This window comes from Vigna radiata, unplaced genomic scaffold, assembly GCF_000741045.1.
Source record: "Vigna radiata var. radiata cultivar VC1973A unplaced genomic scaffold, Vradiata_ver6 scaffold_347, whole genome shotgun sequence".
Taxonomy (NCBI): domain Eukaryota; kingdom Viridiplantae; phylum Streptophyta; class Magnoliopsida; order Fabales; family Fabaceae; genus Vigna; species Vigna radiata.
The window spans coordinates 102,822-128,245 of record NW_014543238.1 but is presented as its reverse complement, the minus strand read 5'-3'; the positions used below and the strand labels follow the sequence as shown (position 1 = coordinate 128,245).

Here is a 25,424-nt window from a genome sequence, read left to right as displayed (position 1 = left end):
TCAGAACTTCAGTTAAGTATTTACTTAAATTATGCTTTTATTTTATATTTTATTGTTTTTTTTTAATTTGTTGATATCAATACACATGCAAATAAACTGGATATACATTATTGTAGTTCAATTATTCTCTTTAATATGTTTTTTTTTTTATAATACTAAGTTAACTGGCTCATCATACTTAAAAAAATTGTTTATATTAATATTTTTTCTAATACTACCTTTAATATGTATGAACGAGGCATATTTTTATTCTTTTTAAAAATTTTCTTAATACCCCTCGTTCTTGATATATTTGTTATGTTAATTTTTACTGGTTATTATGCATGTAAAATAATCAAAACAAAGTTTCTCAAATGTTCTTTAAGTTAAATTTCCAAAATGTGTTGAATCTTATGAAAAAAAATCAAGCATAATGTTTAATTTGCGTTTATAATAAAGAGCAAAATGAGTAATAAATTTGAATGAAAACTTTACCACCTATAATTTCTTAGCAGAATTTTTAACTTGAGAGAGAAGTTGAGTGAATACACAAATCTTAATTAAAATTTTAAATAATTCATGATAATGTAATATTTTAGAAATTATTGTGCTGGATATATAATGTAGTGATATGATGAAGTGAGAATTAAGAATCAACAGAAGGTGATATAAGAAACTTGTGGGGTGTAGAAAGAAACTTTCTAAACCCACATGGAACATACAAGTTTATATCGGCATATGGGTATAGTGTGGGGCGTTATTCCCTGCACCTCCCCATTTTCTTCCTCCACCTCCCCTTTCCTTTTCTGCACTCATTCTATATTTTTTATTCCTAATTTATCCTTTCATTTTTAAGGTTAAAATTCACTTCGTATACAATATGGAAATCTGGAAATCTTTAAACGAATATAGAGATTTGTTTGCGGATGTCAACATCCGTTTGCGAATACTTGGATGATGGTTTTTCTTCTTCGTTTTCTGCTTCGTCAGAGGAAGCAGACAAGAACTCCTTGAGCCTCTTTCTTTGAATCTTTTCTATGGTAGCAGGTTGAGATCGAGGAGGATGTGAAGGTTTTTTGGGAACGCTTTTGATCTCCGCCGGGACAATCTTGCCATTAGAGAAGAGTTCATCGGCGGAAGAGAGATGTTGAGGTAAGCCATTGGTGATGCAGAAGACGAAGTCAGAGCTCGAGTCCAAGATGCACAGGTCTGATCCACGGTGGCGATCTTCGACACAAACGGATGCATCTTCCGTGTTCTTCAGATCGTGGGAGAAGGAGATTCGAGGGCTGATTCCCGTGCTAGATATCTCGGAGCACACTTTTATTGTCATGTGGATTTGTTCGGAACAGGGGAGCTTTGTCTCTGGGGAACAGAGAGAGGAAATGATGTTGTCTCGAAATGTTGGGGAAGCCGCGAAAAAGTTTCGAAATTTATGCAGTGGGGTGAGAGGATTGGTTGAAATGGTGATAAGTTTGGAGTCAAAACGAGGGAAAGAATGTGGACGAAGGAGGCAGATTAAAAAATGTTTTGGGGGGGTGGAGTGTGAAGAGAATAAAGGTAAATATTTAGGATTTGGTAAATAATGTTAAAAATAAAAATATAAAAAGGGTAAAAAAGTAAAAGAAAAAGATACTTTTGTAATTAGAAAAAAGATGGGAAAAATTGGGGAGGTAGTAGAAGCAAGTGGGGAGGTGGAGAGAGTAACTCCCGTATAGTGTGTGTGCAAATTGAAACTCCTTTTCAATTGGGCCAAAATAATAAGCCCGCCTAAAAAAGAAGTCAGTGTTAAAAAATCTATTCCAGACTGGAATATTAAAAAGCCGAATGAAATTGGAATACAGAAAACGTAACAAATTTATCAAATCCAGACTGTACTACAAATTAATTTCAATAAAAGAAAAGTATATATATTTTCGTATTTGGAATACTTTTTTTTATATATTATAAATTGACATGATTTATAATCTACTATAAAAAGTTTTTGCGTGATGGAATTGGAAAATGATTGATGTTAAAGTGTTTACACGCGAAATGAAAATATCGGAAGCACACTGTTTGAAACCACGCCCAAAACAAAAGAGTACAGTATCTGAGGGACACTTTAGCCCAAAAGGGGTGGCTTTATCTGTAGTGGATGAAAAGGTTGAAAAATAAAAAATAGTATGTGAAGAAATGAAATGAAAGGTAAAAATATAAGAAAAAAGAGAGAAGATATATATATAGGTAGAATAGATGTTTGGCCAGAAATTAAGTGTTTTGTGGATTGGTGCACTTGCCATGTGCATTGGTTGGATGAATGTAGGGAAAACAAAGACAGCTCAAGAAGTTGAAGCAGAGGGAATCAATGCTTTCCTTCACTCTCTCTCTCTAACACAACAACACAACATATTCTATCCTTTTCTTTTCTTTTAACCTAATTTCTTCAATTAAATATGTTTCCAAATATGTTTCTTATTCATCCATCTAAAATCTTTTCAAGAGTAATTATTTTCTGTTTTAATTATAGGATTGAGGTTATCTGTTTACTAAGTTATGTATATTTTGACATTTCTCATTCACACTCTTCGATCAAATTAGAAAATTACTTATAAAAAATATTCCGATATCAAAATCAATAAAAATTAAGTAAATTTAACCGTTAATGTGTAATAAATTTAATTATTTACTTCGTTAGCTCAAACTTTTATTTATGAATTTTAAAATAAATTCATATCACTAACGATTTAATCACAATTCAATTGATATTTATTATACTTTGATATAAACTAATAATCGTCAAGCTTAATTGTTGTTTAAAAATGACTGTATAGTTTGTGAGGTATAGTCACTGGGTCTTAAATAATTTAAGGTATAAAGAGTTTAATTTTAAGTTGACCAATACAATTTATTTAGTTTGTAAAACTTTCACGAGTGATTTATAAAGTATATATTTAAATTGTGATCCTAGTAATCTATTTTAAGTTGTTGCATAGTAGCACTAATTGTAGCTCTGAAGCTAATAGAAATTGATTTAGAAATTGAAGCTAATAGTTGTGGGTAGAAGAGATAGCATTGTTGTTAGTGGGAATTGGCAAATGTGACGAAGATGTTATATGTGAGAAGCTATGTTTGAGTACAGAAGATGTGGCGAAATATAACTTAAGTTGGCAAAAACAGTTTTGAACAAGAGCCAAAGATCACACAACACAAAGAAAGGCCACGTAGATTCCTACCTAATGAAGCTACACAAATTGAAGGTACCAAAGTTTGTAAACGATATCAGTGTGTCAATGTTCACAGCCATACCAACAAAATTCACGGAAAGATTCGAAAAGATTTTTATACTATTTAGGCTTCTGCTAAACAACAACCTCCATCTACCTATATGTACAATTTTCTTTAGTTTTCATTTTTCTTCCATCAATTGTTGTCTAATTAATCAATAAAGAAATATTCTCACTCTACAATCTATCAAGTTATCTTTCTTCCACATAATTAATGGTAATAGATCGTGGTTGGATTGATATTAAGATATCGTTAATCTTGGGCTCATGCCAAAAATTATGAGAAATTCTGTTTCACCCGTTGTCAGGCTGCTATCAGACCATCTAATTTCTACTAGGGCATTGCACCCTTCACCTCTTCAATTCCACCCTTCACCTCCCCAATATTTTTGAACTTTTCTTTAAATACCAAAATAACCTTTTCTTATTTTTTGTTTTTACTTTTTTAACCTTGTTTACCTAAGTTACCCTAACCTAACTTTTTACTCCCTTACTTACTTCATTCAGACACTTTTAAAGATTCCATAGCAGTCCCACCTCCCTTCGGATTCTCACCCCCACACTAACTTTCATTTTCAAAAACTTTCCAACTCTCTCAGTCCTCCTCGCAGTCCTCTCTTCCTTGTGGTGCTTTTAGCTTTTCGTGAGTGCGGCGGAGCAGCGGATGGCGGTGCGGCGGTGTGGTGCAGTGGTTGTTGGTTCGTTTGGTTCCTGGCTGTGGTTGTGTTGGGCGGTGCGGCGGTGTGTGCTGCGTTGCGGCCGGTGTGTGCGGCGGTGCGGCGGGTCTGTTGCTCTGTTGAGGTTTTTGTGTTGTGTGCTCTGTGTTGTGTGTGCTGAGGAAGAAGACGTCCAGGCCCTGAAACGGATGTTGACATTCGTCGATGGATACTCTGTCAACACCCAATTTCGTCCAGGTGACTAAATAATAGGACTTGTTTTTATTTTTGTCTTATTTTATTTTATTTTTCATTTTTTTTTATTTTTTTTTTATTATCTTTAATTTTTATTTTACTACTTGGTATTTGATTTAGCTTTCTTTATTATTATTTTATTTTATTTTATTTTTTATATTCATTTTTAAAAAAAGGACAAAAAAAAAGAAAAGAAAAGAAAAAAAAGAAAAGCAAAAAAATAAAAGAAAAAAGAAAAGAAAAATAAAAAAAAAGAAGAAAAAAAACGAAAAAGAAAAGCAAAAGGAAATAAGGAAGAAGGAAAAAAAAGAAAAAAAAAAGGGGGTGCACGTGAATAAAATGGGAGAGGTGTTGCAAGTGATGAATTGGATTTGATTTCCTTGGAAAAATGCCCATAAACAATTAATATTAATGCATGACAAATCACTTTAGAATATTTTCGAAATTTTGTTTTATTTGGTAATAATTCGAATCAAATAATATATTGATTGTTGCATTCAGTTTCTTGCTAAAGAGAAAAATTTGATTTTCTTTTAAATTGGACAATTTTCTGACAATTATTATAATTTGATTTATTTTTCTTCAATCAAGACTATTTATTTCCCTATTTTGCTAATTGACAATTAATTCGCCATTAAGGCAAGATCACAATAATATTATTATTACAAATGTGTGTATATAAAATATGCACCTTGTAAACAAGAAAGAAGGAGAAAAATCCAATTTCGGAAAGAGAACATAAGGGAACAAAGAAGAAAGGAGTGGGACAAAGAGGCAAGTGCATAGATGAATGAACAACTTTCTGTGGAAGCTTTTTGTGGTGCAGTGGAAGACCTTTAAGGCAGCTTCAGAAGGGTGGAGATCAATTTCTTGGTTACATTTCTTTTCCCATTCTTATTGGACTTTTTTTGTTTTCATTTTATTTTCTTTGCTTTTATTTCTTAATTTTGGTATATTGTTTTATTATTGATGGTTTGGTGTACTCGCTCGGTTTTTAATAAAAATACAAAATATAAGAATAATAGAAAGTAAATAAACAAAAATGAAAAAGCAAAAATAAAAAAACATATAAAATATTAAAACCACAAAAATTGTTATAGCTTTTAACATCTTTCTTTTTAAATATTGGTTTTTAAGTAAAATAAATAAATTGTAAATTGTAAATATGACCTTAGCATGCTTTTAACATTTAGTAAATATTGTTTTAATTTATTTGTTAACTTTCTAAAAAAATGGTTACGTAAACAATTTTGTTGTTTATTTCAATAATACAGTTTTAAATATCATTTTCATATAATAAAATTACATAAAAAGATAAAATATAAAATAAAAAAATAAAAAATAAAAAACCAAAAAAGTAAAAGTATAAAAATAATAAACAATGTTTTACGGGTTTAAGCACATGTGTGATCGCACGCATTGTCCTTGTGTTAAAAAACTTTTTCTTCCTTTTCATAAAAATAATTAAAAATGTTTTAAGGGTTTAAGCACATATGTGATTGCAAGCATCGTCCTTGTGTTAGAAAACCCTTTTCTTTTTATAAAATTAAAAAGATTATTTTAAGGTTTGGTTTCTAGCACATGTGTGATCGCACGCATCGTGCTAGAAAACCTTTTCTCCTTTTTTATAAAAATAATAAATATGTTTTAAAGGTTTAAGCACGTGTGTGATCGCACGCATCGTCCTCGTGCNAAGACCTTTTCTCCTTTTAATAAATTATCAAAAATGTTTTAAGGGTTTAAGCACGTGTGTGATCGCACGCATCATCCTCGTGCTAAGAGCTTTTCTCTCTTTATAAAATTAAAAAATATATTTTAAAGGTTTAAGCACGTGTGTGATCGCATGCATCGTCCTAGTGCTAAGACCTTTTCTCCTTTTATAAAAATTAAAAAATATGTTTTAAAGGTTTAAGCACGTGTGTGATCGCACGCATTGTCCTTGTGCTAAGACCTTTCTTCCTTTTAATAAATTATCAAAAATGTTTTAAGGGTTTAAGCACGTGTGTGATCACACGCATCGTCCTCGTGCTAAGAACCTTTTCCATTTTTTATAAAAATGCTAAAATATAGATGTTTCCAAACAACAAACAATCTTGGCCAGAACTACGTGATCCTTGATTCTCCATCCAAAGTGGAGATACGTAGGAGCAAGGCCAGTCCTTGTCAGGTTCACTTCCCAAAAATCCAAATCTTTTCCTAACAAATTCTCTGAGCTATTTCCTAAAACACTAAAAAGTATATTTTGTTTCTTTATAATGTCTTTTTTAGGGATAGTTAAACATTTTGAAAACCACATCAAAGTCACATATTTAATTAAAGGTACTGCCTTCGGGCAGGCGTTGTAGGGTGTTAATACCTTCCCTACACGTAACCGACTCCCGAACCCAATCTTTGGTTTTTGTGGACCGTGCTTTATCATTTTATGGTTTTTCCATAGTTTTCCAGAATAAACTATGGTGGCGACTCCAAAACATTTTTCAAAACTTGTTATTCTTTTTTGGATCGTCGTCCTGTCGCGACACCGGTTGTGACATACCCATATCCGTTTAAGGAAGTTTAACGTAGGAGTTGTGTACTTCGCCTCGTCGCTTTTTAACACTTTTTAGCACTGCTTCCCTTGTTCTGATAGAGCACCACCACCAACGGACGAAGTTATAATAATTGAACTTTTACGACAATTCTTTCAGGCAATATTTTTCAATTACCACACCTTGACACCATAACAATAAAGAAAAATACGAGAAAGAATTTCTAGGAAGAAAGAGTAAAGATGAAAGCATTCAGTTAAAAAGAGAATAGATAGGTTACGTGGGTGAGTGAATGAAATCATAAATTTTTAACCCTAAATATAAACTTTTACTAAAGGATAAAATAGAAATAGAAAAAATAGAACAAAGGGTAAAAATGGAAGGGGGAGGTGTAGGGAGCAAGTGATGAGGTGCAGGGAGTAACCCCTTTTCTACTATCACGCACGATATGTCTATACCTTAGCGTGAATGGGGTGTGTTGGATGTCTCACATCGAGTAGATATAAGGTCAAATTATAATATATAAGTAAGGTGCAAACCTCATCTTACAAGCATGTTTTGTGGGGTTGAGTTAGACTTAAAAAGTTCACTTCTAACATTTACTGTGCATTTATTATTGTTACATTGAACTACCAAATGGATTATAAAAAAGAAAATAACTCTACCATTCAAAAGAGATCTTGAAGGGCTAAATTGAGTTTTTACGTTTTATATGCATAATATGTTAAAAATTTATTAAATGGAAGTATATTTTTGTATTGAGTAAAAATAAAGAGGTTAAATTATATATAAAAGAAACAAATTATCTTAATGTTTTGAATTAAAATTGATGATAATTTCTAAAGTAAATTTACACATGATTTCTGAATATCAAATTTCTCATGTGAATCTTTCTCCAAAAAAAATCCTATATGAAAACCAACTAAATGCTTAAATCTTTCTACAAACGAATGTTGTTACATAATTAATACTTCACATAATGACAAAAAAGAAAAATCTGTAGCTGAAAAGATGTGTTCATATTTTCTCAAAAACGAATAAATATTTTTTCTAAGCTCTGAAAAAGAAAATATTCTCATAAGTTTGTTTGGCGTTAAAATAACTTTGATGTCTATTGTTGATCTCCGTAATGATTTATCTCTTGTGATTTTGAAACGTTTATTAAAAAAAATGTATCACGTGAGAATAGTAGAAAATAAGTTATAATATTTTAGAATGAACTTACCTAAGAAGTTACTTAAAGATAATTGGTTTAAATCATATATTAATATAATGTATTAATTTGTTGCAACAGATTATCATTGTTGCAACTTTCTTTGAAAGCAAGAATTGTGATTTCTTTTATCAAGTGCAATAAAAAAATATAATACAATACTCTCTCTTTTTTTTTGTATTTATGTTTCTATCAATTACACATTTTATATGTCGTTGACATATATGTTTTTAAATTAATTTTCAACTTAGATAGAACCAGCTTTAAACATCAACGGGGGACATTGGAGCACACAAAGCCAACAAATCAAATGCCATGTGTGAAGGTCATTTTTACATTACGTATAAATATATCCAAATGATTAATATATTAAACTCAAAATTAAATTATTAAGAAGTGCTTTGAATTTTATATTTACTGAAAAAAAAATATTGTTAAACTATTATTTGCCCATATTCATATAAAAATTGTCACATCACCGAAGTAGGTTCTTATATCTTTTGAGTGTTCCTTCCTGCACCTCCATCATCTCGTCTTGCACCTCTCGATTTTAATTTAATTCATATTGTACCCCTAATCCCTATAAACCTCAGCCTATTCATCGTTTTTATAAAAAGTTAGTTGTGACTCTGCCGCAATTCACATCCAAAGAACCCTACACCCCCTTTCTTCATTCTACCTTTACCTTCTTGCTCAGACCAAGTTTTTGAAGTGCAGCAGCGTGTTTGGCGTTCGTGTGTAGCTGGGTATCACTTCTTCTCGTGTTTCAAGTTTCTAACGTCGAGGTTAGTATTTTTCCTTTCGTAGATCTGGTTATCTGATTGATGTTGTGGGTTTAAGAATCATGTTCTCTGTTTGTTGATAAGAATCATGTTCTCCTTGCTTGATTTGTGGTTGTTGCATTTTTTCCTCTGAATATGAACTGTATGAATTGTTTTGTATATTAAACTACTGTGAGAATAGGATCGGAGGGAGGGTTTTGGGGTGCCGCATACCGAACCGCAAATGGAATTGCGGTTAACTTCTGCCGCAGTACGAAAACGAATGGGTTTGGGGGTGCGTTGTCGAACCGCAAATGGGTTTGCGGTTAACACTACAAGAAAAAAGCCAATTATCTGCGGATTGTTATATACAGATTCTGATCCGTATATAATATATCTATTATATACGGATTTTGTCTACGGATTTTTTACATACGGATTATCCGTATATAATGGGAGAAAATAATTACATACGGAATTTCCGTATATAAGGTCCCTATATAAGGTTGGCGGCTTTGCGCGCGAAGCTACCCAAGGAAAAATCATATGTATTATCCGTGTCAAATGGGATAAAATTCTGATAATGCATACGAATAGAATAATAAAATAATTAAAAAAAATTCACACTTAACGTCCTAAAATATTTCCCCCTTTCTCTCCAAAAGTTTCCCCCTTTCTTTTTCGAACATACTCTTTCTCCAGAAAACCTAGAATGCTCCCTCTGGCTCCTCCTTCGATTCTCCCAATCACAACATTGTTCTTGTCCGTTTTCATCTCGCAACTGAGTTCCAGTGTGGCAGCTGCATTTTGATCGTTTCACCATCACGACATTGGACGGTTTGAGCTTGTGAAAACCTTGATTACTTTGCCTGTCCGAGCCTCGAGCTGTGGTTGTCGTTCTGTGGAGCTTTCTTCCGTCTGGTTGTCCCTGTGTCGAGCCCTCTCCACTTTCGCTGTCCATCGCGGTTTGGTTCTTCGTCCTCTCACTGTCTGGAGTTGTGTCCTTCNTCAAACANTGTTGTTNGGCGCAAGTGTTGAGTTGGGTTCGGTGTTGAAAGAGTACCTTCAACTGGTAAGTAAACCGTAATGGTGAGCAATCGATGAAATCCTTAAATACTGAGAATGGCGAACCTTAATCTCGTTGTTTATGTTTGTATTTGACACATTTGTGGTTCGGGTCGCAAGCCATGGTTAGAGGGTTAGGAAGCATCCGTTGAGGCTACTCTGTGGCAGTTTAAGAAAATTCTTACTGGTATTAAGGACGTAGACATATATTGTTTGGAGTTCCACCGAGAGACTAACCGCCGGTGGATCTGCGGTTTGGTTTGGGGGGTGCACATTTTCATTAACCGCATTTCGCAATGCGATTGGGGGCAACGCAGTTCAGATTGCGGTTTGTTGAAAATGCACATCACAGTGTGATTAGTATTTTTTTTCGTTCAAATGTTGTTTTTTTAATTTTAGGTTGTTTGTTAATTTTTTTAAGTTTATAAAATTTTATATATTATTTATTGTTATGTAATTTAGATTAATTATTAATTATGAATTTAGATTAAGTATTAATTAATTTATTGAATTAAATAATTTTTATTATCAGTAAATTATATTTTCGTAAATTGGTTTATTTGTTTGTTAAATATTTATTTATATTATTTGTTATGAATATAATTTTAGTTAGTTTTTTCATTTTTGTTTATGAATTTAGAAATTTTTAAAATTATTTATTAATTAAATAATTATTATTATCCTATATGTAAATTTGATTTTGATAAATATTATATTTTTATTTGTATTTATTTAAGTATTATAATAAGTAATAGTTTTGTGCCTTTATTTTTTTTTAATATATTATTATTAATTTTAAATTTTTTTATATCTTATTTGTTTTAATATTTGTTAATAGATTTTGTTAATTATTTTATTTTTTTTCATTTTAATTTTGTTTTATAGAATATATTAGTAATGTAATTGATTAAAAAATCAGTAAGTGTTTATTAATTACATTTTTACTTTTATTAAATAAAGCACAAAAAGATAAATTTAGAGATGCAGGAAAGAAGGTAGGTGCAGGGAACTCTGCTCATATCTTTTTAGTATAAAGCTTTTTCTTCTTAATTATATGGACACGGTGCTCAATGTAAAAGAAATGTAATATCCTTTTTGACTGTTTTTTTTTTTTTGGTGTTTGTCATATTAAAAGGTTACATGAAATACATTATCAATATTACTGTATCATCAGATTTGACAGAAAATGTTGACTCAAGTCTTCCACTATATATTTGCATAAGAGAACAATTAGGAAAGAAATCTATCATTTGGATAGGTAATTATAACAGGAAAAATATATTAAGAAGTATGTTATTTTGTTTTTATTTTTGTTATGCTGTATAAAAATATTTAACAGTAAAATAATTAAAAAAATACAGATATATATATATATATATATATATATATATATATAAAATTTCTACTAAAAATATTGGTTCCATGAGTAAAAGTTTCCTATCATAATAAAACCTACAAATATTGATGACGAAGATGTAATGACAGCTGAGCAGTTAAGTTTTTGGTTTATAAATATGTTATAAGTATCAAGAAACTAAACACTTGTATAAAAACGTTGATTAATGTCACTTCTTAGACGTTGGTTTGGGATAAGTTCGACGTATATTAATGATCGATGACATTTTCGTAAATAAGTTGGCTATATAGATGTTTGTTAGGAGGTGCCCCGACATCTATAGTCTTTTTTAAGTCGGGGATGTCGTTTATATGTATGACAGGTGGGTGAAAAGTCATTTCTTTCAAACATATAGACGTCACTTGGACGAGGCACGACGTTTATATGACAAAAATTAATGGTTATTCACCTACCTGTCAGACATATAGACGTCAAGTAGGACAGCCCCGACGTCTATGTGTCTGCCATGTTGGTGAATAGTCATTTTTTTTCTACCTTCTAGACGTCAGATCCCGTCAAACTGACATCTATATGGCGGACATTAATAGTTATTCACCTACCTGTCAAACCTATACCCGACATCTATATGTTTGTAAGGCAGGTGAAAAGTCATTCTTTTTCGTCATATAGACATCGGATGCCTCCACACTGACGTCTATAATCATATATAGACGTTAGTGGCCTTAGTAGTATCAGAAAGACGTTGGATTAGTGAGGTCACCGACGTCTTTTCTATTATAGACATCGGGCTCGCGTGCAACCGACGTCTGATTTCTTGTTATAACAGTGATTGCAAACCAGCAGTTTCACACACTTCATCGTCTTCCTTGGCTTTTCTCTTCGTTCCATTGAATTTACAAGTGCGTTTAATCTCTTTTGATATGGTTAAACTTGCTTTTTAATCCGATTAAAGTAATCTTTGATGTATTATCTTTTATTTGAACCGATTAAAATTTGTTTTTGTTTTGTTTTGGTGCGGGTTTTTCTTGTGTCTTTGGGTAGCGTAATGCACCTTCTCCCTTTGCTAGTTTCCTCCTAAGAAAAACTTACGTTGTTTGGATCTCTCGTGGCATTCCAACCCGAAGACGAACCTGGGTCATTGCATAGAGTCATTCCCATCGCCAATGAAAAAGAAAACGGTGAGAATACGGTGTCACCGTATTCTTTTTCATTGGCGGTCGGAGTGGACCTAGGCAATGATCGTCTTTGGGTTGAAATGTCATGAGAAATCCAAAAGATGTAACTTTTTCTTACGAGAAAACTAACAAGGGAAGGAGGTGCTACTACGCTATCCAAAGACATGAAAAAAACTGCATCAAAACACAACACTTCATAGACATCGATTAATGTAATGACCGACGTCTATGGTGCCCAAAGATTTCGGGTAATGCAATGTTTGACGGCTTTATAGACGTCGGACGTGTCACTTAACCGACATCTAGTGTAATGTCTTATATCTTTATAGACGTCGAGCTTTGGACTAAACCGACGTCTATAGCAATGTCGCACTTGCAGAAATCTAACATCCCATTAACGTCACTTGTAAAGACGTTAGTTCGTGAGATGACGTCAAAAGCCCAAAATAACTAACTTTTAAAGCCTACTTTGCACGAGTGAAAAAATCTTAATATTTGTTTAGAAATTAAGGAATAAGAAAAAGATTGTTTGTATTATTAAGTGAAAAAACATAAAAAGGGAAAAAAAGATAAGTAAAAAGTTTCTAAATATGATTTGATTTGAAAAAATCAGCAATGAACATATTGTCTTTAGTTCAAATTTATGTTAAGTTAAATATGAATACTTAAACGATCTCTACTGAAAAAAAAAAGAACTTTTCACCTAGACAAATTATTAATTATGTAGAATTAATGAGTCATGTTACAACTGTTATTGATATTAGAAGCTAGGTAATCGAATAAGCTGGGGACATGTTCTCTTCCTTTCTAAACCTACTTAGTAATTTCTCTTGCAAAAAAAAATCAACAAAATGAAAAAATATATCGATAATGTGATTATCCAAAAAAATATATATTTACCTAGAAAAAACATTTTTTTTTCTTGTGATTTCACTCACTCCCTCACGTGCTCTCTTCTATAATAAAACATGAAAAGTATTCTCTTTCACTCTCATTATTTCTCTCCTTAAAATATATCAAACAAGGAAGGATTTTAAAATTCACCATAATTTTCCATAAACAAGACAACCACAAAAACAAAGACTACTAATCTATAATAATAAAGGTGAATGACACATTATTCCTTACACCTTTATTCTATAATACAAGCAGGGGCGAATTTACTTGTCTCGGTCCCCTTTTTTTTATTATTTATTTTTAAGTTATTTAAATAATTATTAAGTCTTGTCATTTTAAATTTGCAATATCAAAACCAAAGAAAGGTGGTCAGTTATTCAACAAATATTGAATCGTAAACCTTGACCATACAGTTGATTAAAAAAAAAATTAGGAGTATATATAATGCATTCATTTTTAGTTTATCTTTTATAAAAAAGACTACATTTACAATTCTTATGCATCAGTAATTATATTTAAGTTTGGAACAACCTTCACATAATACGGGATTCTTTTTTTCAAGATAAGACAAGTAGAACATCTGAAGAAGAGTACTTGTACACAAGATTTAAACAGACTTTATTTATAGAAAATAAAATACGCATTCATAGTTGGCTAAAGTGTGAGTGTGTGATTAGGGGTATTATTAGACCTGTTTTAACTCATATAAAGTTAAGCAATGGACTAAATATTAAAGACTATAATAGAAAGTCCTTCTGAGAATGATGCATTTTGCTTCTCTTTTTCCCATTATATTACAACATCATATCCTATTTTAGCAACACCTTTTTTTTGCTGCCTAATTTTTATGGTGTAATTAAAAGTGGATTGGCGTGTTAGCAAAAATAGTCATAGAAGCCAAAGAGAAAGAAAGCAATAAAAATTACAGAGAATGGCATGTGCTTAAGAATTGAAGGGTGAGCATAATATATTCGTTTGTCTAAGCTAGCAGTGATATTTTAATGACCCCAATGGCAATGCAATACAGAGAGAGACCAATAGCATATAAAGAGTACCTGGTGCGCTATCATTTCAATGTCACACTCCCCCATACAAATAGAAACAAGAATCCCCCGACAGCTAGAGAGTGTGACAACCCATCTATCTAATTCATTTCTAAACCTGTACATTCAATGCAAACCAGCAATTTAATTTGCTAATTACCTATATAGCCTAACATACTCTTTTTTTTTTCTTTTCTTCAAATCATAATTATAATCATACTCATTCATTCATTCAAATATCCCCTCCCTCCTACCGATATTATCTTTATCTTTAGTAATCAATAAATCTCCAACACATATTTTCAATTTTCCCCTTCTTGGATACATCTCCGACTTTGTAAAATTAATTTACATACTCAAATTATCCACCACCGTACTTGATTAATAGTAACTTAATGACGCTAATTTTCTTTAGGTTTCCTTCTTTTCAAGCAACGCTGATGATACTGTCCCCACCGCCGCCGAACTTCCCAGCAGATATCGCCTGAAAAGCCGATGATGATGACGACGGCGATGAGTGGTCACTACCCGCCGGTGACTTATCCTGTGACCGCGGCGTCGGTGATGGCAGATTTAAGGACAACGGTAAAGGCTCTATGAGATTTGTCGGAGAAGCTTTCTCTTTCAAGTTCAAACTAGCCATCTTCGACGACGGTGGGACCGGCAAAATCGGCGTCGGCCTAATCGGCTTGGCTAGCCTCTCACTGCTTGCCGGCAAAACCACTGGAGATAGACTCATCGGAAAACCTGCGCCAGGGAAACCGCCGTAATGCGACGGCGGATATGCTGCCGGGATAGGCGCCGCCGCCGTTTCCTGCTGAACTTGTTCTTCTTCCATTATAGTAGAAGACTCCATCACCTTGAAATTTCAAAATGAAAATCAATTAAGCGTTAAATTACTTGATTACTCTCAAATTATTTAAATGAATCTCAACTTTGTTTTAATCAATTAATTATTTCCTTTTAGAGGTAGTTTATAACTGTTTTGAAATTGTCAATCCGATTATTTAATTTAAAATAAATTAGTAATGAAATCTAATGACATTTAGATGGATGCCAACAAAAATTAACATCAATTTATTATGCAAAAAAAGAAAATGAAACTGAAAGTACCGTATCGGTAGTGATGTCAAAGAGGCTAGATCTCCGGCGGCGGCGGTTCTGGTTGTGGCGACGGAGGAAGTACTTCTGAGCGTGACTGGCGACCTGAGTTGGCGTGCGAGTTTTGACGAAGTTTCTAGAAATTCCTCTCCAATCTCCCTTTCCAACTTTGTGCAACCCTAACAGGAACAGTCTGTGCTCTTCCTCCGTCCAAGGAACACCTTTGTTCACCAATTCAAAAACTCAATCGATCAATTAATTTGTCTCTCAAACCAAACAAAGTACTTATCAGAACAACCAAACAAATCGTCAATGATTGTTAATCGGTTAATTACTGACCTCGCTTGCGCTCGCGCGTGCGGCCGGAGGCGTGAACGACGTCATCGGAGGCGTACCCGGTGTCGGCTGTGTTGGAATCGGCGTCGTATTGAGAGAGGTTGTTCATGCTAGCGCTCTTCCTGAAGGAGGAAATTCCTTCGGTGACTCGCACGCCAAACAGCATGAAGCCGGTCTCCCGGGGAGAGGAGCCGCCGGAAACAGCGGCACCACCGTCGGTGCATGTCCGTGAGTTGTGGCCGTTGTTGCCGCACTGTGAGCACGTGCGAGACATCTCAACAGTCCATGCAATAAATATAGGTATATGAATATATGATATATGTGTGGAAGAAGATTAATAGATGTGATGATATAGGTGAAGAAATAAAAGGTTTGAAAGAAGAAAGGGTGTTGTTGGGTTTGTTTTTGTGATTGAGAGAAAGAAAGAGACATAGGGATGTTTGGGTGATATATAGAGAGTTTTGGTTTGGTAGGGTTTAAGTGTTGAAAGTGTGGTGTGATGGCATTGGTGTTTGTGGTAGGCGCTGCCGTACACTAAAGTTACTACTAGGGTTACTAGTATTACTTACTAATAGTATGCGGTGGGAAACGAAAGAGGGGTGTTTGGCACTAGAAATTATTATCAACGTCGATTGGTGTCGTCATGGTATTGGTGGTCATCTTTCGTTGAGGGGACAGAATCCATCAATCAGGACCGTCAAATACTGTGCCATGTTTGGCTTGCCTCGGTAAGCACGACCCTAAACGTGTGTCCTACGATCGTTTAGCATTTAATATATGTCCCATAATATTTATGGAAAAGAAAATTATCCATGAATACTCTTTTCAACGCCGAGACAAAAAAATAAAATAAAACACGCAATGAATTAAGTGATGCAATAAAAAATTAACTTATCAAAATATTAAAAATATTACATTATTGTTTTTAGTATTATTATTGTCAACAGAAAGAATATATATTTATTATATACACTTAGAGTGAAAGAGTTAAAACACATACAAAATAAAAGTATTGATGACATTGTTTCTGGTTAAGGTACCACTAACACGTACAAGCTAAGAGAACGGAAGCTAAATTTTATCCATTTTATATTTTTTTTTACATATTCTGTCTCTAACTTGCTTTACAACATTTTTACGCGTTTCCTCTTCATCAAATTATAAAACGAGTCATTTCATAGGTATACTATTCTTTCTACACTATTAACGGTCAAATAGATTGTTTGTTGTGTCCACTTTAAAAAATTTAATAATAAAAACGTTAAAGCACTCAAACAAAATTTACAAGTTACTCACTCATATATATATATATATATATATATATAATTTTCACACTCTTTTCCACCATTATCCTTATACTTTATTTTAATATTTTTTTATAAAATACAATGTATTTCGATTATGATTATGAGGTGAAGAATATTTGTTTATTAAGTTCGGAATGTTAAGGTGTTTGTCTTTGTCATTGTTTGTTTTTAATCTCATTTGATTGAACTAAAACGTCATATGTAGAAATACAATCATCTATCTTTTTATCTTAAACATTTATAAATTTTGAAATAGACTTCAAATTATTGATTATTTAATCATGGCCTAATAAGTACACTTAATCAAAATTAAGTATAATTTTTTTGAAGGGTGACTGTTTGACCTATAGATTGCAATCGTTCGATTTTGATATAGGTATAAGTCATGTTTACAAGATGATTAATTGTTTGGACCGTTCGATTCTATGTTTTATCCGATTCTATGTTTCATTCGATCCTATGTTAACTGGACAAAAATAGGGTACACAGTATTCTTATAAATAATTGAAGAATATAAAATGTAAGAGATGTATCAATGTAATATTTTTCAAAAACATTTAAATTAGTTAGGATAACAAAAATGAAAATATTAGTACATTAAATTTAAAAAAAAGCTTTAAATAAGTGTTCTAAAACATCCCACATAACTTATTAATAAAACACTATTCTAATAATGATGAATTGAAATTATTTTAGAATATCAACATATAATGTCAGTGATAATAATGAGTCTCTTAAACATACACTAAGTTTTGTCACAGAGTGTGAGAGATATTAAAATTTTGAGATACCTTACTAGCAAGATATTGTCCACTTCGAGACAAACTATCAGAGATTTACTTTTGGTACCATTCCAAAATATCTCTTATTGATTGAGATATTTATGTGTATATAAATTCATATCTGTCTCTTATTTTATCCGATGTCGAACTTTGTTTGCACCCCAACAATAAACACAATTCATTACTATTTCTCTTAATTCAAATATTTCAAATAAGTTATAAACACAATTATAACCAAATGTTCAAATACTATTTTAAATTATTGTATTAAATACCCAAATGCAATATTAAAGGGCAAAATCATCCTAAATCAATATATCTTTCACATATAAGTAACTGATAGGAAAATGAGAAAATTATGTTGTAACTTGCTTTTATTTTAATTCTATTCCGAATTATGTGTATGTTTTTCCATGTCATAGTGTTTTCCTTTCCACATGATCTTCTTATTCGATCACTTAACTTGATGAACTTAAGCACTTCAAATCTCGCATAACTTTGTGTTTGACATGTGATGAAATATTAAAATCTCACTTTGTGCAAAACTGGAGGAAATGAAGAGATATTATTTTGAATACGGGAATATACCTATTTATTATTCCAAAAGAGAACTTATAATATAAACTCATACAATATCTATATTCTTTGATCCGTAAATTGTTGCAAAATAACCCATTTTATGTTAAACTATTGCTTATAATTGGGAAGCACTTTTACAATTTACATTTAAGTTTAGGGTCTACATGTGTTGGAAGTCTCACGTCGACTAGAGATAAAGTCAATTTATAATATATAAGTGAAATGCAAACCTTACCTTTTAAGCCGGTTTTGTGGGGTTAAGTTATGCTTAAACACACCTCTAATATGGTATCAGAACTGTGGTTTGAGCCTATCCCAGCGATATTTATTCTTTATTGAGCAATTCAATTTTCACCCGTAGTCGGGTCTCTATTAGACTATCCAATTTCTACTATCGGGTTTTGTGGAGTTGAGTTAGACTTAAACCCTCTTTTAATAATAGATATTCCCATAATGGAGAAAGGAAATGAACAATGACACAGAAGAAAATCAAAAGACTATACAAAGAGAATGAAGAAGATGAACAGCATAAAAAAAAGTTGCATATGAATACTTTGGATTGTATTTAAATGGAATTTGAAGAAAATTCTATAGATAATTGTCATAAAAAGCATAAATGACAATGACTTCGAGAAATTCATTATGAAAAATATTTTTTTACTTTATTTTAAAAAATGTTACTGTGTTATTTTTAATTAGGATTTCTTAATAACTATTCAAATATAGTCTTATATTTTTCATTAGTATAACATGTAATTTGAATCTTGTTTTAGGATATGAGTGTATCTAAATTGTATTAAATAAATAGTTTTTTGTTGGTATTGATTTCATTCAAATTTTGTTTGTGAAAAAAAAAATAAAAAAAAAAAATTGGACGAGAACTCCTTAACGAAGACCAAGAAAGGAAAAAAAAATGAATTATAATAAATAATATATGACAGATTGAGAGATAAAGATTAGTGAATTAAACATTGAAGTGGTGTATAATTTATGAAAGTGACCTAACAATCACTTCAAAATGCATGTTTTTAAGAATGACTTTTCTAACTAGTGGATTTCTTGGATTTGTTTTCTAATGTTTTAATAATCTCGTATTATTTGGAATTTGTTATCAGAGATAATTTAAATGTATATTCCTTCTTTAATCATTTGAAACATTTTTTAAGAAAAAGACCAAACTCCAAATTCTAAATGTAATAATTATTTCTAACCATGATATCTTAATAAACTTGAGGTTGGAGTCGGGTTTTAAGAATTTACTAGAATCATAGTGAACCTCATTATAGTTTATATATATATATATATATATATATATATATAATATTTATAGATTATCTAATATGTTTTTATATATTTAGAGTAAAAAAAGAAAATGAAGTTATTATTTGTGGACATTTATTTGTTTGGTGAGAACTATAAACTATGAGACATGTGGAAGTGATGGGAGGCAATGATTGACCTCATCAAAACTATGGGTAGGGCTACAAATACCTAACAATGATGAAAGACTAAACTCACGACATTAAGAAATTTAAATATATATATATATATATATATATATATATATATATATTCGAAAGTGAATTTAAGTATATTTTTTTTTCTTATCCTTAAACTATATATAGATATTTTGTGTGTGAACTAAATATTATGGATGATGTGATAAAAAATAACATTAAATTTAATAAACTTCAGTAGTAACATGAAAACATATAAGAAAATGAGTTTGAAGTTTAATTTCTTTTTACATAAGTTACTAATTTCCCTTATGTATATTATAAATTATACTTTTATAAAATGATTATTGATTTTGAGAATTGACATAGTGATATATAAGAAAAGAAAAATTATTATACTTGATTTTCGCATTTAAAAAGATATTATTTATTTTTGGTCAAGTTCTTACGAATTTGTTTTTAGTATCACTTTAATAAACATATTTATGTATACATAATTTATAAACAACTTTTTTTTTATTCGATGTGAAACTTTGTTTGTATCTTAACAGATAATGAATAAAATAACGTGCCGTATAGATCTTGTTAGGAAAAAAGAGTGTTGATTTTGTTATGATAAAAAAATATAGAATAGCAATATTTTTGTTTTAACTTAAGCAAGAAGAGGCAGAGTAACTTTTGCAAAAGCAACGAGTTGAATAATATTTGGTGAGCAATGGAAGCAAACAAGAGAGACTTTAGAAAAAAAGAAAAATAAAAAGAAAAAGAGGGGATGGTGGAGAATGAGGATGTTTTTGCACCGTGAAATGAGCATATTCGTTGTTGCTTTGATAAAGATTTGGTTGTCTCGTACGTTTTAAATATCAGGATTTTGGCTTTGGTTTAATCATGAAAAGTTGTGGGTGTGGTCTTATGCATATAGGATAAGCAAACATGGACCCCACTCATCACCCACACATCTTTCTATTCACCTCACCCTTTCTTTGTGGCTACGCTCCTGACTCGTTGCTAATGCTACCTCTATGTGGTTCCCACCTTTTTTTAAGAACGATGATATTTGACAATATTTTTTGACAATTTTTTTTATAACGGAACACGTGTCATCATTTTATTGATTTACTTGAATTTATGTTTAAAAAATATTTCAAACGAACTAAACATAAACTGTCACGTATATGTTGTCAAAAAGTTGTTAAAAAAGTGTTGTTAAAAAAAGTTTTTTCTTCTTTTAATTCAGACCTTTCCACTTTTCAACTTGCCGGTGGCGTTGAAACTTTAGTGCTTCTATCATTCTCTGTTTCATCAAAATAAGTCAAATAAAACCTTCTCCTCTGTTAACGATTAATCGTAACACGATTTCACACAGTATAAAAATAAAATAATTATAAAAATGTAAAATTTTATACTTTTAAAAAAATAAAAAAAAAATAATATTAAATGAATATAAAGAAATTAAGTGTGTCATCCAATATTTTTCAATATAACACCTTCTTCTTAAATCAATCATTCAACCCTTAACAATCTAATCGCTCTTTCATTTCCATTTAATTACTATTTTAAACGTTAATCACAAGTTTTCCTACTTTTATTCACAATTTGCGCTTTACTTTATTCTTTTTTTTTTTCTCTTAATTAGCTTTTGATAGTTTAAGACGGAATGCACGTGTGTTTACTTCCTTCTGCCTTTAGTTATGAGAACCCATCTTACCAACCAAAAATAAATATAAAAACTCTCTAACTAACCACTCCACCATAAAATTAACAAGTACAATTGAATTGTGCATATTAAAAATTTAATTTAATTTAAATTTACATTTTTCATGAAATCAAGTTTTTATTAAAAATATTTCTTTTATTAAATATCCAAATTTATATATATTTTTTAATTGAGTAACTGTTATTGATTTTATACTATCAATTAAACTTACATTGTCATTACCTTACATCTAACAAAAAAAATTATAATTAAATTTTAAATTTATCATAAATTTCGTATTGGTAATTAAATTTTCAAAATTTTCATTTCTTTTATTGTCTAAATTTTTGGTGTCATGTTTGATACAACAAAACCACATAATCATGTGCCTTTATATTGATTAAAAGACTCGATTAAAAGAAATGTAAAGAGTTTTAATAATTGATGAAAGAAAAAATATTAATAAAAACTTAATTCAAAATATTTTAATTTATAAATGACTTAAAATTTTATTATATCATTTTTTTATAAAAATACTTAAGCAAACAACAAAAGTTACCTAACTTAGTGGACAATAAAATCAAACAATACATTAATTTACTTAAAGATGTAAGAACTTTAAATACTTATTAAAATATATTTCTTTATTAAAAATATTAAATTTATAATAGAGTAAGCCTTAAACATTATGAAGATTTTCTCATTTGATTATCTTTCTATTCAATTTATCATTTATATACAATGATAACCTTTTTCAGGTATATGATTTTAAATCAAAAGTATAATTGCAAAAAAAAAAAAAAAAATTGGTTCTCCAAGATTATTGCATGTTAGGTTACGTTTTTTTTAGGGTAAGTAGCCATGAATAAATATGTGCAAAATATTCTGCACTACGATAACTGAAATGTCTGTGGACATGAATTTTAACAGTTTCCCCTGAATAAAATTTTGAAAACTATATATGTTTATATGATTAAATTGTCAATAACTATATCATAAGCATATGCATCCAATGTCCTACATGACCATAACTTTCGTTACAATTAATGTGAGCATATTTTGCATCACAAGTAGATTTGAAAACTGTGAAAAAAAAAATAACTTTATAAATTTCATAGGAAGAGTCACGGTGGACAATACTATGTTGTAGTTTAGTCTTTCTTCTCTCGTCTTCAGATATATTAAAAATTTTATTTATCATAAGTAACTAATAAAAAAATATTTAAAATAGTATGGTATATGTGATTCGATCGATAGATAGTGCGATAAAGTAGTGTCAAGATGAACACGTTATATTAATCTAACAGTGATAAAGGATATTCATATCGTTTGGTATATTTGTTTTAAAATATAAACTATAAATTAAGCAAACAAAACGAGTTTATGAGGTGTCAAACTATGATTCGACCAATACCAGTATTATTGAACTAATATCAACTTAAATTTTATAATAAAATTTATAAATATACAAGTAAGTTACATATGTAAAGATTAGATTAATTGAGTTTTTACACTTAAATACACATTGAGTTTATTAATTAAAATCTGGCTTGGATGTGGGATTCCCTTTAACAGATATACTATTTGGATGAGATAAATGTGAATCAGGTTGAAAAAAATAACAAAAATAAAAGAAACGTTAGTTTTTGTTTTATTTTATTTGTTGTAATAAAATTGGAATCAAATAACATAAATATTTTTTTTATTATTACATGAAATCATCTTCTCCTCCTTGGATTTTACAAAAACGTAAATCCCACATTTATTTTTGGTTTAATACATCATTTGGTTCCTCTTTTTGGAGGTTTGGTTCAAAATGGTCATACTTTTGAAAAAAGTTTACTAAAGCCCCATATTTAGTTAAAAATTGTTCAATAAAGTCCATTTAAGTGATGTTGTTAAAATCATAACGGTGCAGATACCAGTGTGGGCAAACCTGAGTGAGCTGTGCAATTTGATGAACACGCGACACAGTGAAAAGGTTGCACTGTGTAAATATTTTAAAAAAATTAAAATGACGTAAGGTAGGTGATAGGTTTAAGTTTGGGTTAAAGAAAATTACCGTTATCTAAGAGTGATTTCGTCATTTCTGGGTTCAACATTGTGATGAAAGTGGTGTTCCAATCAGTGTTGTCACCGTTGCCGCAGAACGAAACGCGCCATCACCAAACCCTCAGGCCCATGCCACCGTCACCATCATCAACACAAACCTACGATTTGAAGTAGAGAAAAACAACTGAAAACCCAGAAATCAAACCCTAGCCACCATGAAACCCTAAATCGTGTCATCAGTAATCAAGGCAAAATCTACATCATGTGTTGTGCCTCACCACCATTAAGCAAGAACCGAATCGAAATCCCTAACCTGCAAACCAGAAATTTCAACCTAAATATGAACAAGAAAATCACAATCGCGACACCTAGAAACCCAATTCACACCTGCAGCAAATCATAAACATACATAATCATTACCCAAATCACAGAAACCCTAGTTCGCAAGCAGTATCCATGGGCACCAACCTGCAAATTGCACAAGTCAGAAACGCAGAAACGATGTGAAGGTGAAGCTCAATGTTTACGTTCAGGTATTTATATGTAATGTTAATTTTAGTTTCCCCTTTGGTCAAAAAATGTGCAATGTGGTCCCCTTTTCAATTTAAAACTTGTACTTTTGTTCCAAATGGATATCAACGAAAAACACATGATAGATATCTAACTTAGTTTCCACCTCCAGTCCACCATCTTTGTCCACCTCTACTCCACCATCCACCTCCTCTTCACCATTAGTTTCCATCTTCAGTCCATCATCTCTGTCCACCTCCACTCCACCATCCACTTCCTCTCCACCATCACTTTCCACCTTCACTCCACCCTCTATTTCCATCTCAAACCCTAACCCCTAAATCCAACAACAAGAACATCAAGTAAGTTGGCTTAGATTAGGACCATTTACCTCACTTATATACGATGTTCCACTTACACCTTCAAGGAATCAACAGCAGAATCACCAGCTTCACAAGAATGAAAAACCCAGAAATGGCGTTTTTTTACTTTAACCCAGCAGAATCAAATAAGGATTTTTTACTTTAACTCAGACTTAACCTATTTTACTTCATTTTATTTTTTTTCCTTAAATATTTACACATTAAAACGACTTTATAGAGCCATGTAAGTATTGAAGTAAACAGGTCATTGAAGTTTCGTCATGCTAGCATCTGTACCGTTATGATTTTAACAACGTCTACAAAAAGGACCATATTGAACATTTTTTAATGAAATAGGAGATCTTAGTGAACTTTTGTCAAAGATAGAATAATTTTGAACCAAACCCCAAAAAAAAAGACCAAATAATATAATAAATCTTTATTTTTTATTCCTGTTTTCGTCTTACAAAAGTTATTAACTATCTTTTTCTTAATGATAGATAAGTTTTCCTTTAAAACAAAACGCGGAAAGAACCACAATCTCTAGTACTATTGTTTGAGCATGCCACTTCCTTTTGTCGATTTTCTTTTTGTTTAAAATAAATTACATATAATAGAAATTCAAAAAAATTATAAAGTAATTATAATTTTAAATAATTAATAAAATACATTTAAATAGTGTGTATAATGTAAAGTAATAAGAAGCTTTTTTTTTTCTACAATTTTTTTACCCAATCCGCCTGAGATAATGACCTTTGAATATATACACTTTTTTTTAAGGTTTAATACCCAACTTTGTCTCTAGTTTGGTTGACAAATCTCAATTTAGTCTCTCTTTAGAAAAGTGTTTGAAATTGGTCATTACTTTTAAATTTTTGAGTCAAAATAGTCCCTTCCGTTAAATAATGACAAACGGTGTTAAATTCTTTTTCTCTCTCTTCTCATTTTCTATGCATTGCAGGTTTTTGTCAGCATTTGCAGTATTTAATGATTATTGTACTTTTTCCAATAAAATTTAATATGATTAAATAAAAAATTTAATTTTTT

General features: G+C 31.0%; 2 protein-coding genes across 2 annotated transcripts; both read right to left on the bottom strand.

Annotated features, from left to right (window-relative positions):
* Positions 1–547: 547 nt before the first annotated feature.
* Positions 548–1,760, bottom strand: LOC106753257. Its single transcript, XM_014635045.2, has one exon. The coding sequence runs from the start codon at positions 1,310–1,312 to the stop codon at positions 878–880; it is 435 nt and encodes a 144-aa protein (XP_014490531.1). The 5' UTR covers positions 1,313–1,760; the 3' UTR covers positions 548–877.
* Positions 1,761–14,109: 12,349 nt separating this feature from the next.
* Positions 14,110–16,130, bottom strand: LOC106753262 (transcription factor MYB1R1). Its single transcript, XM_014635051.2, has 3 exons — positions 15,636–16,130; positions 15,309–15,517; positions 14,110–15,054 (listed from the first exon to the last, which is right to left on the bottom strand). Exons 1-3 carry the CDS (start codon positions 15,904–15,906, stop codon positions 14,623–14,625), a joined length of 912 nt encoding a protein of 303 aa, XP_014490537.1. The 5' UTR covers positions 15,907–16,130; the 3' UTR covers positions 14,110–14,622.
* Between the last annotated feature and the right edge of the window lie 9,294 nt (positions 16,131–25,424).

What these genes read in the sequence shown, in the direction of transcription:
- LOC106753257 (XM_014635045.2), bottom strand. Translation starts at nt 1,312, where the DNA reads ATGACAATAAAAGTGTGCTCCGAGATATCTAGCACGGGAATCAGCCCT.
- LOC106753262 (XM_014635051.2), bottom strand. Translation starts at nt 15,906, where the DNA reads ATGTCTCGCACGTGCTCACAGTGCGGCAACAACGGCCACAACTCACGG. An exon ending in CACGCGCGAGCGCAAGCGAG is followed by an intron (nt 15,518 to 15,635) that starts GTCAGTAATTAA and finishes TGGTGAACAAAG; the next exon opens with GTGTTCCTTGGACGGAGGAA. An exon ending in TTGACATCACTACCGATACG is followed by an intron (nt 15,055 to 15,308) that starts GTACTTTCAGTT and finishes TGAAATTTCAAG; the next exon opens with GTGATGGAGTCTTCTACTAT.